Below are 19,763 nucleotides of genomic sequence, written 5' to 3' on the forward strand. Positions count from 1 at the left end.
TGAATTTGCCGCTCTGGATAGATGACACTTGTTGTTTATGGACTCTCACAGTGGGTAACAACTCATTCTTCTGTCTATTTTGCAGTCTGCTCAAGTATACACATCCGGAACGACGTGACCAACTTCCAGTTGTTGGAGAACTGCACAGTCATTGAGGGCCACCTCAAGATTCTGCTCATGTTTCAGACCAGGAGTGAGGACTTCAGGGGCCTCAGCTTCCCAAAGCTGCAGGTGGTGACGGACTATGTCCTGCTGTTTAGAGTCTACGGCCTTGAGACCCTCAGCGATCTCTTCCCCAACCTGACTGTGATCCGTGGCAACAATCTGTTCTTCAACTACGGTCTTGTGATTTTCGAGATGCGGGACCTAAAGGAAATGGGCCTTTACAGCCTCATGAACATAACCCGCGGTTCTGTGAGAATCGAGGAGAACTCCGACCTGTGTTACCTGTCCACTTTAGACTGGTCTAAGATCTTGGATTCAGTAGAGGACAACTTCATCGTGGGCAACAAAGACGAGCGAGAGTGTGGGGACCTGTGTCCTGGCACCGCCGAGGGTCGAACCATCTGTCCCCAGACCACCATCAACGGACAGTACAAAGCAAGATGCTGGTCACAGAAACACTGTCAGAGAAGTAAGTGCTTGTTTTTTCACTTCCTTTTCAGCAACAGAGATGGTCTTAACTATTGGTTTTTGCCAGGTAAAAGAATACAGGAGTGTGAACAATGACAAAATGAAAATGAGATGCTTAAACAAGAATCCAAAGTTTCAGTTTTGTGGCCTGGAGTCATTTGAGAGGATTGTAATAATGACGAGAATGGCAAATGGCGTATACTTATATAGCGCTTTTCTACCTACAAGGCCCAAGGTGCCTTACATTCACACACAGGTGGCGGCTCCGCTGCAGAACACAGGCGCCAACCTCCCACCAGAGGCAAAGTGGGGTTCAGTGTCTTGCCCATGGAGACATTTCGACACATGGACGTGCAAGGCGGGAATCGAACCTGCAATATTCCGATCATGGGTCGACCGCCCAAGCAGTATTTGATCACCCTGTGATTTAGCAAGTTCTCCCACTTAGAAAACAATTTTCATCATAGGTGCATTTCCACAGTGAGAGACAGAATCTGAAGAAACATTCTGAAATCATGTTGTACGATTTTTTTAAAAACAATTTATTTGTATATTACTGTGACAAATAATTATTTGATCACTTGATGATCAGATAGATTTCTGAGCAGCAAAGATCTGCTGTTCTGCTTTGAAATAGTCCAACTCCACTCTGCTCTGATTCTAAATGAGTGGCACCTGTTTGAGGTGGTTAGCTTGCATAAAGGCACCTGTGCCCCCCCACAATCAGTCAGAAGTCTAACTACCAACATGGACAAAACCAAAGAGCTGTCAAAAGACACAAGAGACAAAATTGTAGACCTTCACAAAGCTGGAAGTGGCTACGGGGCAATTGCCAAGCAGCTTGGTGAGAAAAGAACAACTGTTGGAGCAATTGTCAGAAAATGGTAGAGGCTAATGATGGCTGTCAATGTCCCTCGGACTGGGGCCCCTCGCAAGATCTCACCTGGTGGGGTATCCATGATGCTAAGGAAGGTGAAGAATCAGCCCAGGACGACACGGGAGGAGCTGGTAAATGACCTGAAGAGAGCTGGGACCCCCGTTTCCACGGCTACTATACCTAATACATGAAAACGTCCCGGTTTAAAATCATGTATCGTACAGAAGGTTCCCCTGCTGTAGTCAGCCCATGTCAAGGCCCGTCTGAACTCCAATGACCATCTTGATGATGGTCATTGGAGAAACGATGGAGAAACTCTTGTGGTCAGATGAGACCAAAATAGAACTTTTTGGTCTTAACTCCATTCGGCGTGTTTGGAGGAGGAAGAAGGGGGAGCATCATCCCAAGAACACCATACCTACAGTGAAGCACGGGGGTGGAAGCATCATGCTCTGGGGCTGTTTTTCTGACGACTGCACTGTATTAAGGAGAGGATGAAGGGGCTCTGGATTGTGAGATATTGGGCAAAAACCTCCTGACCTCAGTCAGAGCGTTGTAGACAGGTCGTGGTGGGTCTGTCAGCATGAAAATGACCCGAAGCACACAGCCAAGAAAACCAAGGAGGGGCTCCGTAAGAAGCAGATCAAGGTTCTGGAGCGGCCTAGCCAGTATCCAGAACTAAATCCAATAGAGAATCTTTGGAGGGAGCTGAAACTGTTGCTCAGCGACAACCCAAACCCTGACAGATCTAGAGAAGATCTGTATGGAGGAGTGGGCCAAAATCCCTGCTGCAGTGTGTAGAAACCTAGTGAAGAACTACAGGAACCCTTTGACCTCTGGAACTGTTAACAAAGGCTTCTGCACCAAATATTAAAGTTGTTTAACCCAAGTTATCAAATACTTGTTTGTCACAGTAATATTCAAATAAATTGTTTAAAAAAATCGTACAACGTGATTTCTGGATGTGTCTTCAGATTCTGTCTCTCTCTGTGGAAATGCAGCTATGATGAAACATTTAGACCCCCCCATGTTTTCTAAGGGGAGAACTTGCTAAATAATAGGCTGATCAAATACTTATTGACCTCACTGTTTGTGTGAATGCTCCCAAGTATTCTGATTATAATAAAAAAACAAGCGTTCCATGTAACATTAACGCTATTTTCTGTTAACCCTTCCATTTATGACTTCATTTGATATTATAGAAATTTAGTTTTTTCTTAAAAATCATCTTAATATAAATGTATTTTATTCTTTCATAATCTTTTGAAATGGAATTAAATCCAATGATGAATTCTGTTACACTCAGCCTTAGCAGCAAACCCGGTTTAACACAATCTGATGTGTGTTGTGATTTTTGTGATGTGGACGACTGCATCTGTCAGAAGCTGCCAATGGACCGACTGTTCCCCTTATTATTGACCGACTAGAGCTGGGGAGTCAAAGGAACTTTAATTATAGGAATCTTAAGTCTTGGAGGGACTCACACTTAAGGTTATGGGAAAAATGGAAGGGAAAAAAACTGTCCATGAGAATTCGGGTAACAAAAGCAGCCACAAAACAGATAGTTTAGATCATATTAACATCTGCATGATGCACAGAAACACAAACCCTGTTTTACAGACGTTGGTAAGAAAATATGACATTTAAGGCCCGTACACACCGGGACGAATATTCGCCAGGCGTTATTCGCCAGCGTTTTTCGCCACGTTTTTTGTGTTCACACCCAGGCGATTTTCACTGACGATGAGCCGAGCGAACATGCAATTTCCTTCCCTGACATTAGATGGCGCTTAATGTAAACAGAAATACTCCTGTACACAAGGTGGCGCTGCGCAACTTTACGCTTCTTAAAGTCGCTTTTCACTCAAAAGAAGAGAGCAAGTATTTACGCGCTTGTCAGAATAATAAAAAGAAAACATGAATATTTCAAACACCAGTAGCTCCAACTGGTGCTTGGTTCGGGGATATTTTAGAATGTCCGTTATTATTTCTTCGCGGCAGTGTAGACGCTACTCGGCGTCTATCTTCTTCGCTGGTATGTGTGCTCAGCAAGGCAGTTTTGTGTTTGAGCGGCCCCAAGTTGTGTTTTACTGTAACTTCAGAAGCTCCAGACACGTGTGCAAAAGCGCCATTCTCATTGGTCGAATAGATTTAGACGCAGCACGTCGAACCAAAAAAACGAACCCGAGGCGTTTTTTAAAAAGTGACGCTTTGACGCGTGGCGTTTTTTCGCGTCGGTGTGCACACTCTCATTGGTGCCCTTTGTTTAGTCACGAGGCGTTTAACGTCGGCGAAAATCGCGGGGCGAAATTCGTCCCGGTGTGAACGGGCCTTTAGATTTAAGGGCGACGTCTTGTGTACAAATGGCATGACTGTACTACATGGCTGTATGTGAGTGAAAACCTAAATTTCCCAAACTTGGACGAATGCACACAGAAGTGAGTAGTAGCAACATTAGACGCAGCATTACAATTTATGTGGGAGTGGAAACTGCGGCCTTGTTTTTGTAAGTTTTTATAAGGTTCCACTTGCCTTAGGTTAAAGCCAAGGGAGAGCCTGCATTCCTCTGATCTTACAGCCGCCCCTTTAAGCAGGAAAACCACTGAGCACTTGAGTGTGAACATGCAAGTGTGAGTAAAGAAGTCACTTGTTCTGCGTGTCAAAATAAAAGCTCAGGACTCGTCTTGTCACGCCTCCTTCATCATAGTGCAGTATAGTTACAATAGTTACAATAGTCATCCGCCGGGCCGTGAAAGTTTTGTGTGACATCATACCGGTCTGTGGCGTTAAAAGGTTTGGGGAGCACTGATATAGATGGTTATAGTTCACTCTGAAAGGCTTGAGAAAAGCAGGATATAGGACCTTTAAAAGTTGTTGGAGTTTTTTTGGGAAGGAATGTTACCGGTCCTGGAATTTCAAGTCATATCCTTTTCTCCATATCCATTAAGCGAGACAAAAAAAAGTTAGAGATAAGTCTTATGAGCCAGTCAGAATGTATTTATTGCGGCCACAGTCATTCTAGACCATGTTTGTAACACGCCACACATTAGCCACGTTAGCGTTTTTACATTACCTGTAACTCCTAACCTTGTTTGCAACATATAAAAAAGGAACTGCGCTGACTCCCAACCCTGTTAGCAAAAGGGCCGGACATCGCTACACGTTAGAATAGTCACCAAAACACCCAACCAGACATTTTGACAGTGCAGCGTGTACCTCTCAAAAACTATGTGGCCTCAGTGAGTACCACCAGTATTATTATATTTATCATTTATAAGAAACTCCAGATTATAAAGCACAACATGTTTTTGAAAAACAGTAAGGCTTTGAAGTGTGCATTATGAAGCGGAAACTAATCTGTTTAAACAAAAGCTTCACTTTTGCTGTGCAGACAAATGGGAATGTCAGTAACTGTCATAGCAGCACTTTTTACTAAAATATGTTTGGATTGAACTGTAGGAGAACACTACAGCAGTTTCTGCCACTGTTTGTGGCTGAAAACGTGAAAAACGTTTTTAGGGGCACTAATAATAATTTAAACAATAGACAGTAATTTAAACAAGGCTGAAACACGTATGAGTGGCTGAAACTGATGAGACCTAGATCAGTCAGATTAGAGCAGTTGCTTTCATCACTGTCTGTGTGTTTTTGTGCAAGTATGATCTGGTTTGGTTGTGATTTATTGTGTTCAATCAACATTTGAATAAGCGATTCTTAAAAACACGACTGATAACTATAAATGGGATTAAACCAAAGAAGAGTACTGGAAATTAAGGAGATGGAGAATGCGATAGTTCCAGTCTTGTCTTTAGATAGACCTATCTGCTCTTGCGGCTTGGCACATTGTGTTCAATCTCGCACACCAGTCAGCTCTTTCCTTGCACAACTCATGAAAATACAAAAACAGCCACACACAACCAGGGGGAGAGAGAGAAAGCTTTCAGATTAAAGTTCACCTCGCCTTTGCCAATGTCTTTTTTTTATTGTATACTCCAATTGTGTTTCAGTACACAGAGTCTCTGCTCAGGGCGACACCCCCTCCCCATGAAAAAAGTCACGGAGAAGAAATACCTTTTGAATCACAAATAAAGGTGTGAGATGGCTGCAGTCCTAACGGCGATTCCTCTGACATGGCAGTCAGTTAACATGCGTCATCAGGCAGCCTTCCTCTTTCTGGCCGCGGTTGTGTTTGAGTTGGTTCCAGTGCAACGTAGTGTATCCGTCAATGTGGACTTAAAAAAGACAAACACTGATGCTTCTCACTTGTGCTTTTCATTCATTTGGCTGTAAAGCCTTGAAACTGTTCAGAGTTCTGCAGTATTTCGGCCCATTTTCCACACTAGGGGGAAATTTCCTCATGCGAGAAATGAGAGTGCTCCTGGACTCTTTAAAACTTTTCCTTTGGGGTTTTGTAAATGTAAATACATTTGCATGACTCCTATAGATTAATACTCTGGCATTTCTGACCAATCAGAGCCTCTATATGGGACCTGGAGCATAAAACCTGAAACACAACCGCTTTTACGGGTGGATACAGCTGTCGGTGGGCATAGACAGGACATAGAAAATCCTCGGGCTAAACTGTCTAATCCTACGGATGCACAGGGAGCCGTTAGTGCTGTTCACGTCATGGGAGGCGGTCCTTGTGCCCTTTTTGCGTGCAGCTTTACTGTTAGAAATGAAGAAATGAGACAATTAGGCTGAATCCAAATACCTTCCCTGCGCCTTTCTCCCTACCCCTAAATGTATTTATTTTTTTTTTTTCCGGTTCCGGGTTACACAGCAGGACGCGTGGCGTGCCTCTCTGCGAATACAACTATCTTCAAATGTATCCCTCCAAGCGGAGAGATGTGGGGAAAAAAACGGTGTCTTCAAATTCGGACGTTACTAACGCTAAATGACGCCATCAATAGGCACCTGTCATCTATGTTAGCATGTAGCTGCCAGCACTCAGAAAATAATTCAATTCAATTCAATTTTATTTTATTTGTATAGCCCAAAATCACAACAACAGTCGTCTCGATGGGCTTCGAAGTAAAACATGAAATCAAAAGGATCACGAATACAAAGAGTTCAATAGAAAAATACTAAAATGAACTAACAAACTGACTAAGCTATACTGGCATCCCTGCCCTTAGACCCCCCTTCTCTATAAGGAGAAACTCCCAAAAGAAACCGGATTCCGGAAAAAACGAAGAAACCTCAGGGGTGCCCACATGAAGGAGGGATCCTCCCCCAGGACGGACAGGCGATTTACCAGAACTCATAGAGAAGAATTAACTTATCTAAATCTACAACTACATATATAAAGTCCAGCAGACGAGCTTCATCCAGCCGTGGTTGTGGGGACAGTCAAAGGCGCGAGTCGAGCCGGAGACAGGATCCACAGCCAGGTGTAGGAGCAGGAGCAAAGGCGAGGTAAACGGTCAGGAACTGGAGCACGGATGAGCCAACAGGAGTCTGGAAGCACTCCCACTCCCCAGGAGGGGAGAGGAAAAGAGGGACAATACATGAATCACTGCACCAAACAGAGGCATGGAGAACTAAATGATAAATGATGATCAAGAATAGAGGAGAGGAAGGGTAGAAGTAGAAGAGAAAAGAGGACAGAACCCCAGAGCACCAGCTTCAACTTCTAGCAGCCTTTTAAAAGAAATAGTTATCAAGTTTAATTTAAACAAACTAACATTAAGTTAAATAATCTCTGAATACTAACTAGTCTGACAATAATCCTCTCCAAAGAGGAATGTTTTCAGTCTAGCTTTGAATGTAGAAACTGAGTCGGCCTCTCTTATATGAACTGGGAGTTTATTCCATAAAACAGGGGCTTGGTGGCTAAACGCTCTACCTCCAACCGTACTTTTACTGATTCTAGGAACCACAAGCAGTCCTGCATTTAGTGAGTGAAGTGTTCTGATTGGATGGTAAGGGACTATGAGGTCCTTAATATAGGACGGGGCCATTCCATGTAAGGCCTTATAGGTTAACAGGAGGATCTTGAACTTGATTCTAGAATCAACTGGGATCCAGTGAAGTGAAACTAACACAGGAGTGATGTGATCTCTTCTGCTAGTTCCAGCTAACAATCTAGCTGCTGCGTTCTGAACAAGCTGGACACTTCTTAAGGAACTCTTAGGACACGCTGCTAACAAGGAGTTACAGTAATCCAGCCTCGACGTAACAAATGCATGGATGAGTTTTTCAGCATCACTCTTAGAAAGTAGATTTCTGATCTTAGCAATATTCCGCAGGTGAAAAAAGGCAGTTCTACACGCCTGAGATATGTGAGCCTTAAATGATAAATCCTGGTCAAATAAAACCCCAAGGTTTCTAACTGTGGAATTGGGGGCTATACTTATACCATCCAGGGAGACTATCTGAGCAGACAGAGCATCTCTGAGGTTTTTAGGACCAAGTATAATGACCTCAGTTTTTTCTGGGTTCAAGAGGAGGTCATTGATTGTCATCCAGGTCTTGATGTCACTGATGCAGGCATTCAGTTTCTCTATATTGTCATTCTGGTCAGGCTTCATGGATAAATACAACTGCGTATCGTCGGCATAACAATGAAAATTAATGCTGTGTTTCCTGATTATGTTTCCTAGGGGTAGCATATAAAGCGTAAACAGGATCGGTCCCAAGACTGAGCCCTGTGGGACTCCATAGTTGACTCGAGTGCACTGAGAGGAATGGCCATTTACATTAACGAACTGATACCTATCAGACAGATAGGATTTAAACCACTGGAGAGCAGATCCTCTGATCCCTATGTCCTGCTCTAATCTATGGAGTAAAATACCGTGGTCGATAGTGTCAAAGGCTGCACTGAGGTCCAACAGGACCAGAATAGAAAGTAGTCCCTTTTCTGAGGTCAATAACAAGTCATTAGAGACTCTAACTAGTGCAGTTTCCGTACTGTGGTGAGGTCTAAACCCCGACTGAAAGTCTTCAAAGTGGCTGTTGTCCTGTAGGTGGCAGTAAAGCTGCTTAACTACAACTCTTTCTAGGATTTTAGAAATAAAGGGCAGGTTTGATATCGGTCTATAGTTGGCCAAGATGCTAAGATCCAAACTGGGCTTTTTCAGAAGAGGTTTAACAACTGCATATTTAAAAGACTGTGGCACGTAACCCGTTTCCAGAGAGGCATTTATCATTGTTAATATGGAATCATTGATTAGGGGAAAAGTTTCTTTAGAAAGTCTAGTGGGAATTGGGTCTAACAGACACGTTGAGGATTTGGAGGACGTAATAATTGATGTTATTTCCGCTTGATCCACAGCAGTGAAGCAGTCCAATGTTACAGAGGTTTCTATGGATGCCTCCATTTCTACCGCTTCAGCCTGTTCTGGGCTGATAGTAGGAATAACTTGATTTAACTTATGTCTAATATTTGAGATTTTACTATCGAAAAATGTAAGAAAATCATCAGAGCTGAGAGAAACAGGAACATGTGGTTCTACTGAGAAAATACCTAGCAACATCCTTTTTTAACTTTAATAAGTCCTGCATAGACGCAGTCAGTACTTGCATTTAAATGTAAAGGTATGTGCTTCAGAGCACACCCATGTGAAGAAATGCGATTCACCTCTACGCCACAGCGGGATGCAGATCACGCTACCGGCGGGCGGTTCAGGCTACCGGCAGAGGGATAGCTAGCCCTTTGTCGCTACAGCTCCTGCTTGAAAAAACATGGAGCCAGAAGGCTAGGGAAGCAATTCAGAGTTGGCTTATTTTGTGCAGACGCCCTATGGATGTCCTACGGATTTATTCATCACATGTGCCCCCGTGCATTTGCGTGGGGTCAGACAGGGGCCAATTAGAGTGTGGCGTAAGGAAGGGATGGGTATCGTTAAGGTTTCAACGGTAATACTACTCTTATTGACACTGCTTATTGATCCGGTATTTTAATGATATTCTTATCGATACTTTTTGAGGACGAAAAATCAATAAATAAATAACAAATTAAGAACATAAAGTGTCTTATTTTTTCATTATGCAACAACATTGTTTTTTTAACAAAACATTTTACTTTATTCATGATAATGTTCCAATACAAACCTGGAATGCACGTGGATGTGCTAGACCATGGGTCAGCAACCTGAACCTCTCAAAGAGACATTTGGATCAGTTTGGATCAGACGTCCAATAGCATGGAAGTCAATTGTCCAATTACTTACCAGCCCATGAAATGAAGGGATTGAGTTTAAAAAATGCTTTCGTTTTTCACATTTTTATACAATTTTTTTGTTCAACCCTTGGAATAAAAGCTGAAAGTCTGCACTTAATGGCATCTGAGTTGTTTTATTTCAAATTCACTGTGGTAATGTACAGAAACTAAATTAGACAGAATGTGTCTCTGTCCAAATATTGATGGTCCTGACTGTACGTAGGAGTCTCTGGTTCTTCATCGTGTTGCAGCTCCTTAAGGTGTTTGGGATAAACCTCAATGTAAAATCATGTAAACGTTGGGCATCAAATGTACATGTTAATTCCTTTTTTAATGTCGACCATGTTTTTAAATTTGCAATTGCTGCTTTCTTAGCTGAGCTTTACAGAGAACAAATTTGTATGTTTACCTCTGCTGTATATTAGAATCAACTTCCTGTCTAACAAGCCCCTTGTGGTCATAAATCTGAACAAAACTGGCTCTTTTGTTCTTTAAAGGGTTTCAATCAGGAAGTTTCCACCTGCTTTAAGCAGCAGCCACTGAGACCAAAGTAACAAAAGACTATTTACGGAGAGAGAAAAATAGGTTGGAACGCATTCTCCAAAAAGTATCTCTCTGTTGCAAGATTACCAAAGCTGTTGTGAAATCTCAATCTTTCCGGACGTGTTTGTCTTCAAACTCATTTCTTGCATAACATCTTGAAGTTTAAATCCTGTCATTTTTAATGGATTGGAAAATAAGAAAAAGACCTCCCTGATATTGGAGAGCATAGCTTTTTTTCTCTTTTGGTGTTTTTGCACAAATTAAAGGTGCAATGTCGACTCTTGGAGGTCTCTGAGTGTTGACCTTTAAAACTGCGTTGGCGTGTCATACACCATCGGGTCGTGTTGTCGGTGGAAATGCTCATCTGGGACATTTCCATTAGTGTCTTATTTCTCATGCTAACGCAACTGGACCCCCCAATGGAGAAGGTGAGGAGGCCAGGAGGGGAAAGAGAAGAAGTTGGGCAAAGCAAAAAGAACCGAGCAAAACAAACAAGGCAGTAAGTTTCAAGTGTAGCTCCCAGCTAAGCGCTCACAACCTTCTGCACGCAGACAGCGGGTCGGATGCACAATCTGGAGCACAGGAGAGCAGGAAAATGATCATATTGAGCTCGCAGAAAGTAAGGCCTGTTGTTGGCCAACACACAGAACCAACCAGTAAGACTTTTCTGCTTCCTGATTAGAGTATGAAAGACAAGAAATTGGAAGAACTTCTGGTTCCGTGGATCTTAAAAAGACAAAGCCACACAATAGATTTTGCTTATAAGGTTAGTTTTTATTTCATTTTGTGGATAATCATAATCTTTGATTTATTGTTTGCTCAGTGCAAACTCTTTGACATTCATCAGGTTTGACCTTTTTAAACGTAACTTGTTTATTGCTCTGAAAACCTTTTCCAAACACAACAGAGGACGTGCTGTCATTGAAGCCACCCACCTGTATCACAGTTTAGCTCATTTACACCTGACGTCCTGTCCCTTTATCAGCTTTAAATGGCATTCCATTTATGTTGATGATATCAGGCCACAATAGACTGCTAAATAATTAAAACCAAATAAAGTAGTTCAGGGTCTATAGACAAAAAGGAGGCTTTAAAATAAAAAATGATGTTGCATTGGTTTCTAGTGGTTTTGCATGCGTGTAGTTTGATGAGCGTTTTTCTCTGTGGATTTATGACGGAAAGCATGCTGGTCGTTACTGCCAGAGCTGTCTAAGAGGACTTCCTCATTACTTCCTGCCTTTGTGGAAAGTGCTTCCTACCGCTGAGCTGTATGACTGAGTCCTGGAGAGAGCTGGCAGAGAGAGAGCAGTTATTTTCAGCTGGGTTCCATGTATTTAGTGGGCCAAAAAGAAAAGGTACATGGATGAGTTTTCAACTTTGAATGTTCATTTTGTTATCAGATATGCAGATGTGATCCACAAAGTTGTAATCCCGTAAATTTGAAATGAAAAAAGGTGGCAGCAGAAACACCAGTGAAGGACTATGAACTCTGCAGTGTTTGGGCTAGAGAGAGAAAATAATGATGCATGAGTCTGGTCGAAGGGGATTGTTTTCAGGCAAACTGCTCCCAGATTTGGCGGTTTTTGTGTTTTTGCAAACAAATTGAGCTTTAGAAATGGCCTTCTGGCTCCTCACCTGAAAAATCCCATGACAATTAAAGATTTTAGATATGATGTGCACAAATTAAAACCCCTCATTTACTCTCTAAAAGTTTGATCTTATTTCTATTCAAGGACACTGGTTTCCAACAGAGTAGTGTGAAAGTAGCTGAAAAGATGTTCCCAAAGAGCTGATGGGAAATGTATGAAAATGACATTACTAACGCTGAGTATGAAAACCAGTCTAACCCAGGTGTAGTTTTTACATAAATATGCATAAACACACATTACTAAATGCATTAACAATTTAGGCACGTGCTGATTATGTTTACATCTCTGTTAGGAATCAACATACGACAAAACATTAGTGCAAAGAAATCATTTACCTTATTCATTTTAATTTAAAATAGTTATATGAATATTTAATATCATAATTAGGTAGAAGATGTATAGTTTAATATATTACGGTAGATAAATAATTTTTATTCGAGTTTACACTAAGAAGGTGAAATTGTTTTAATTTTTAAGACTTCTTCTGTTTATACATTTTTTTTCTAGCACCAAACAGGAAGTGATCCACTGTAAAGGCAAAAGGTTACACTTAAGGTTAAGAGGCAAAGAAATGATTCATTTACCAGCTACTTATTAAGGTGGCAGTACCAAAAGAAACGATTCACGTTAAAGTAAAGCGCTAGTTGCGTTTTACTTCGTCCACATGGTTGTGAGCTCCTGCTTGTAAAGGGTGACCCCAACCCTAACTCTGATCAATAGGCTCAACTGAAACTTGACGCTAAACCTGCAGGCCGTTTGGCCCAAATCAGTGCCACACTAATGTTGATATTAACACATGAAATGAATCATGTTTCATGAAAAAATACTTGCAATTTTCAATATGCAGATGATTAAGAGACACATTTACATTTAGTTTCTGAGCTTTCATTAGCTCGATGCCTGAAGCCCCTCCCATTATCTGTCTGTTTAAAACAACCGCGACTCCTGCTGCTTCATCAGCGCAGTGATCAAAAATCCCACACCGTCACAGCTCTAGTTTATATCTTGTGGGACACAAAAAAATGCGACTTCTCCAGTACCGATAGCAGAACCGTGGAGGTCAGATCTTACAGATACTGCGGTCCTGAAGAATGTGGCCCCGGGGCTCCTTCAATACCGGGGCTCGGTACCCATCCCTAGGACAGGGGCACGGTGTAGAACAATCACAGAAGCCGTCGCTTTGCATACGGCGAAAGACATGGTACCCATATCGTACCACATACCGTTTCTTAATTGAATTCAAACCTTAGAGACCAGATATGAGCTGCATTATTAATCCTTTAGAAAATGATGCTACTCTCTCGGTGAATGTTTGTCTCCTTTTAGTCTAGACGGCAAAGTCCGACTGAAAACACAGCTGGGACTTTGATTCCAGGAGTGTGTTCATTTATGTATTATGCATCCCAGAAATGGGGGTCACATTTGTCTTGCGTTTGATTAAATAGACGCAAAATTTTCTTTAAGTTGTCTGCCGTTTGTACTTATTGCTTTCCTTAAGTGGGGGGGAATCGGAATCAGAAATCGAATAAAATAAAATAAAATCTCTGCTCAGCCCTAATTAGAAGGGATTTGTGACTCTGGAGTACATTTTCTCCTGATAATCTGGCATTCACCACTACGGTTTATGGTAATGGTAATATACCATAAAGTTATTTGACTTTTGATGCTTTAATAACAGAAACCTCAACAGTTGTTGGGCTTGAGTTCTGCATTTTGAACCAAACTCAAGATGTGGCTTTCACTTTTAAGAAGTTCCTTTATAACCGAACAATTTTTAAATGAAGAACTCGTTATTTCCTTCATTAAATGCTGAATTCTTTTCAAAAGGAGGATGATTTCCTAAGAATCTGCTTAATCTCTAGGAAGGAAGCATTGTTTTCCCAGGAACAGGAGCTCAACCTCTAAAAATCTAAGAATTTCTTCTTTAAAATCAATAAGTAAACACAATTTTCAACTAATTTTCAACAGAGTAGTTCTCTAGCGTACCTAAAACACTGGGTCTAGAAAAAGCCATTGGAAAAAACTTGTAGTTTTTGCGTTCAAACTATAATCAGCAACCCACCAGCTCCCTTCTCTGCTTCAATTCCATCTGACCACTTGCAGACAAATAGATCCATGCACGCCTTCGTTTTCCTGATCTGAGCTCCAATCCGACTCAAGATGTACAGCAGATAGCTCCAATATTGTTCACCAGTTTCGTTGCACTGGTAACCTTCGTTTGGGGTTGTGAGGGGCTGTAAGATGGCGGGAGACGGTGTCAACAGCAGGATGATTACTGTGAGCTAACAGTCCCGCCCACAACTTAGAGGTGAATTTCCAATGAACTGCCACTCAGCGGAAACTATGTCCTAGAAAACAGATCTTTGTTTTTATTCTATAATACTGGACTTATTTTTCTAAGTGTTGACCTTTAAAGATGAAAGTGTAAAAATAATTGTCTGTGAAAGCGTTTTATAACCTTTTAAACATCTATAATCCTACTTTGCAGATTTCACCTTTTGATGGTTATTTTTAGAACGTAACTCCTGTAATAAACAAGGGAACTTTGTATTTACTGCATTTTTTACATACATTCAACTATAGTTCTACTTTTAGTACCAAAAATACTCTGATAAATGTTAAAAATTTTAACCCTATAAATCCTGGTGGTTTCTGGTCCAATTCTCACTTGATAGCTTTGGTTTTCAAATATATCATATGATGGTTATTCCTCTGTTACCTAAATGTGTCTTTTGTTTTATACCATATAAATGAGACTTTTTATAGTACAATGAAAATGTTTGATCACCTTGCAGTTTTACGGTTTTCAAATAAATGTGACTTTTGAGCCTTTAGGAAGATTTAAAAGTGTTTATGTAAAACTTCAAAAATCTACCAGGCATCTTCTCTGATTGAAAATAAAAATCAGAATCTATCAGCTTTCCTGCTTTTTTGTCTTTCCATTTCTTGCTTTTCATTGCTTTTGCTGCTCATCTTCATTTGAAAAATCCTCCATTTTCCTTCCCGTGCCTTTTTTCCTCTGCTGTGCGCTCCGTTCCCCCTCTCTCTCTGGTATGCAGACATGCTGGAATTTCTGGGCCTCAAAATGATAGACCAAACTCGTCAGCTATGGCTCCCAGTCCTAAAGATGGGCACTCCGGACTCCGGCAGAGTCTGTGCCTGTCGACTGGCCAATTTCAAGGCTGCTCCTCTTCACAGAATCAGCCGTAAAATGCCCAAATGTCATGTGTTGTTGTAAATAATTGAATAATTAATTGATCTTTTGGCCAAATAATGACGGTGGAGATTTTTTAGGCATGTCTTTGGACTTTTAAACTTTGCATTTTTTCTACAAAAAGATATGATATATGAAATAAACTTTTTGTAGCTGTGATTGCAGCTTTTTCCAAGTAAATTCAATTCAATTTTATTTCTATAGCCTTAATTCACAAAAACAGTCGTCTCAATGGGCTTCGTACCGGTAATTGTGAGATAAAAATACAATCAGAAAGGATCATAAATGCATAAAATTCAATAGGATAAAACTAAACAGACTAAACTGAACTGGGCAGCCCTTAGACCCTCCTTCCACCCATTTTCTTTTGTGATTTCTTAGTTCTACTTTGTAAACCTTCTGTCATAAGTGTGGCAGCTACAGATGTAAAAAAACAATTGTCTGAATTTACTGACTGCAAATAGGCTGTGTTGTAGTAAACAAATAGATGATCATTAAAATCCTTTTGGCTTTGAAGATTATTTTAATGTAGTCAGAACGGAGCAAACCCCTTTTTTCTGTCTCTGAAGACGCCATGAGGCTGAATTAGACTATGATCTAGTTGCTGGTACTGTGTGTGTTTGTCTATCAGCAGGCAGAATGACGTCCAACTCTGTAAATATTTGGCATGCTTAGGCTGTTGCCTCCCCTCTCTGTGTGCGTCTCCTGCTCTGGGCCTTGTGATGGCATTGCTGCAACTAAAAAAGGTCCTGCTCCGAAGCTCCACTTACAACCTGGGTGTCCTTCATTCATGACGCTGGGTGTTGGGCCCTCCGTGACCTCCTGAATCCTCCCATGTGATCTCTGTCTTGACAGTAGATTTAGATTTCTTCCATCAAGAAATTTACCGTTGCGTGCTGTCCCTTTTTCCCTTTGCAGTGAGCTCAGGTTCACCGTGCCAGAGTCTGACCTACCGCAGCTCTGTATTTAGGTTAATGAGACCAACTGGAGCCCCGTCATTCTGACGCGTGCACAGCAGGCATGTGATCTTGTGTGTTCATATCTATCCCGGGGGAAGAGCAGCAGATCTTAGCAGACGCACAACAACAGCTCTCATCTATTTCCAGTCCCACTACTACTTATGACTGTTTGTATCAAATAATGCCTTCATTCAGATTTCCTCAAGAGTAATAATGGGACAATTAAAAAATTCTTCGGGTACTCGTCTGTCCATGTGAACCGTGAGCTGGCCGGGTTTGATCACATTTATCGCTGTGTTCGGGGACAAAGGGACACTAACTGGCTGAGTGAACCTTTGTGGGGGTGTCACCAAAGGTTTTTGTCTTTGACTGCAGCACGTAGATAACACTAGAGGAGGAAACGCATGTTGGTTTTCCTTTCACTTATCCAGACACCCCGCAGGATTCTACCAAACACCTAGCTCAGAAAATGACTATATCTGAGTAATTATTTAGAAAGTTTTGTTTATTTTTCAAATATTTTGTCTGTAAGAGCTCATTTTTGAATTTTTCATTATTCAAGCCCCACCCATCAACTGTCAAGTAATTGTATTTTAGTCCCATATTTTTTAGCTTAAATATTGTCATTATGATTATTTAAAGCAAGATAAAACTTTGTTTAATTAATATTAACTAACAATGATGGAACTTTCCCATCTTTTGTCTGTTTAAAGTATTTAACATTAATTTATACATTTAAAAAAATAAAGTAATCTATAATGAGCTTTATTCATCTTTTCTTCTTTAAAATTACTAACTGTTTTTTACAGTCGAAATATAGTCAAAAATAGGAAAGGGTTTATAATACCACAGTGAATTTAGTATACAGTATTGTTAAACTGCGTGAATCACTAACACATTTATTGGTTATTTTATTCAATTTCAATTCAATTTTATTTGTATAGCCCAAAATCACAACAACAGTCGTCTCGATGGGCTTCGAAGTAAAACATGATTTATTAACATAACACAACTTATAACATATTTATTACACATTTTTAATGTAATGCATTGTTCATTTCTTCTATTATTGTTTTGTATGTTAAAGTCACAATTTTCTCTTCACCCAGCACATTTTGTAAAAAAAAAAACATGCATACATACATCACTTTCAATAAATTTAAAACGAGTGACAAGAACCAAAGGGGTCATCATTTCCTGGCGGGACGTCTCACAGCATGAATTGGAGAGCCACTGCCATATTTGACTTGATTCAACTTGATTCAACACTTCAAATTTGGACTTAATTTTTTTCATTTACACCTTTATCTGTCTTGCATCTATTAATAGAAAAAGGAAAAAACAAATCTTTGGTATAAAAAGTGTTTCCACAGAATTTAAACTGAATTGAAAGAATACAAGAAAAATGAAGCAAAAATATTCATAGATTTTATCATCAGTACCGTAATTGCCGGGTTATAGAACGCACCTGATTACAAGCCGCACCCTCCCAATTTAATGAGGATTAACAGGGGTTGACATAGCCCAGAAATTTGCACTGGCCCACAGGGCCAGTAGTTTTTGAAACTTACTGGCCCTGCCTGAAAGTTACTGGCCCTGCCTGAAACTTACTGGCCCTGCCTGAAAGTTACTGGCCCGACACCGCGCATAGCAGGACCCGCCGCTTCGCAGGTGCTTGCAACTTTAGGGGGGTCCGGGGGCATGCCCCCCCGGAAACTTTTAATATGGTGCAATTTGGTGACATCACTTATTTCTACACTTTTCAATGACTGAAAATAGACCATATCAAACTTAAATCTGCTCTAGTCTGTTTCAGATGTTTTGAAGTGTAGTAGGTAACACTAGTTAAGAAGTTTTCATGGTGCTTCTAACGGCAAATATCGCAATAAATCATAAACCTTAAATGTGTTAAAACAATCTAATGGCAGCTTGAACCATTTAACGAATCAAATAAATCCCTTAATGCATTTGACCAATTGGATGGACGCCTTCACATTGTTGACCAATCAGATGGAGCCCTGTTATGATAGATGTTTGTAACCTATGTCAACGTGGGTCATTTGGAGTATAATTTTTAAACTGGGAATGGTTATTTGGTTATTTTGCTGTTTGTTTATATACCGCAAATTATATCGTTATCGCAATTTTAATCTCTGATATCGCATATCGCGAGTTTTCCTCATATTGTGCAGGTCTAACTGAGATCATTCAGCTAACTAGAAATACTTACTGCTTACAGTGTTGTAAAGAAAAACAAAATTAAGTAGTTTAACATTCTACTGCATTTCAGTCTGAGATTCAGGTATTTGGAGTTGCCTTTGATTCTTTGACATTCAGCTTAAAGCTTAGTGCATACAGTTTCATCTTCAATGCATTCATTAAATATCTTGCTGTCCATACTACTAATTATACCCACTAATGGCTATGTCGAGCCCTGATTAACCACTTTTTACATACACAAACCGCACTTGTATACAAGCCGCATGTTGTGGCAATTCAAGTCACTGAGACCACGGTAGTCTCAGAGAGGGAGGAGTAAGCAGTAGTTTCTTATTTGTTTGATCACACCCATGTATTATCAGTCACTATTGATGAAAGCACCAACATCATAGATATGTACAGCTGTGCATATTTATTAGAGATGATGAAGAGACGTCACAGCGGAGTTTCTGGAGTTGATGGACACAACAACAGCTGATGACATAGTCAGCTCTGTAGTTACTGTGCTGGACAATGTTGAAGTGAACTGGTCACATGAAGTAATTTTGGTCACTGATGGCGCTCCATCAAAGGTCAGGAAGAAGGCAGGTGTTGCCACAAAATTCAGGCAGAAACCAGGAAAAGATTCTTATAATAATGAATGATAATAATAATGGACATTTCTTGTGTTTTGCACACTTGAATGACACTAAATGTGTTTCTGCACAGGATTTGAATCCTGATATCAATGGACGGGTGAATTTTCAGGAGAGAAAGGAGGTTAACTCCAAACTCTTATGTTCACAAATGTTTGCAAGTTTAATTTAGTGTAATTTTGTCATCGTTTGGACGTTTACATTTTAGGAAGATGTTTCATTTTTGTCTGTAGCCCCTCTTGAATTTATTATCAGGATTGCTTCAGTGTCAGATTTAATATATTCAGTCTGTATAAAGTTGAATAAAAAACATTTTTTATAGTGAAATTAATTTTATTTAAGATCCATTGGCCTCTGTGAATGAATGTGTAATAAGAAATGAGTAGGCTACCATGTTGGTTGAGGCATGTTTTCCAATTGGGTAAAAAAACAAGAATAAAGCTGTTTGCCTTTACGCTACTGGTCCGGCCCACTTGAGATCAGACGCGTCGAATGTGGCCCCCGAACCAACATGAGTTTGACACCCCTGGTCTAGATATTTTTTTTTCATGGTGCCCAACGAGTCCCCATGGTGGCAATATTGCACATGGAAACTTGTAAAATGCGAAGAAGAAGACAGGGTCAATGTGGGCGGGGTTAACATTCTGCAGCCTTCAGACATTCCGCGACTTTGAGCGTTCCCCAGGCCGCAGCCAGGTGTAGTTGAGGAATCTCGCATAATCTCGTGATATCGTGAGGTTGTCTACAGGGGTAATCCAATTTAATGGTATCATGTTGGATCAACATGATTGAAATGAGGAACTATTAAATTGATTTTATTTTTTGTACTATCGACATGATTCAATCACCTATGATTTACAAACATA

The 19,763-nt window shown here is 40.5% G+C and overlaps 1 protein-coding gene across 2 annotated transcripts in view; it reads left to right on the plus strand.

The window, feature by feature from the left end:
• The window catches only part of LOC101168764 (insulin receptor), an 89,500-nt gene that overhangs the window by 25,612 nt on the left and 44,125 nt on the right, over positions 1-19,763 (plus strand). For both annotated transcript variants that reach the window (XM_023954639.1, XM_023954641.1), the window contains exon 2: positions 86-634. In XM_023954639.1, the coding sequence (XP_023810407.1) occupies positions 86-634 (549 nt within the window). The remainder of the gene's footprint in view (positions 1-85; positions 635-19,763) is intronic.

The sequence above is a fragment of the Oryzias latipes genome, chromosome 4 (assembly GCF_002234675.1).
Source record: "Oryzias latipes chromosome 4, ASM223467v1".
NCBI classification, from domain to species: Eukaryota; Metazoa; Chordata; class Actinopteri; order Beloniformes; family Adrianichthyidae; genus Oryzias; species Oryzias latipes.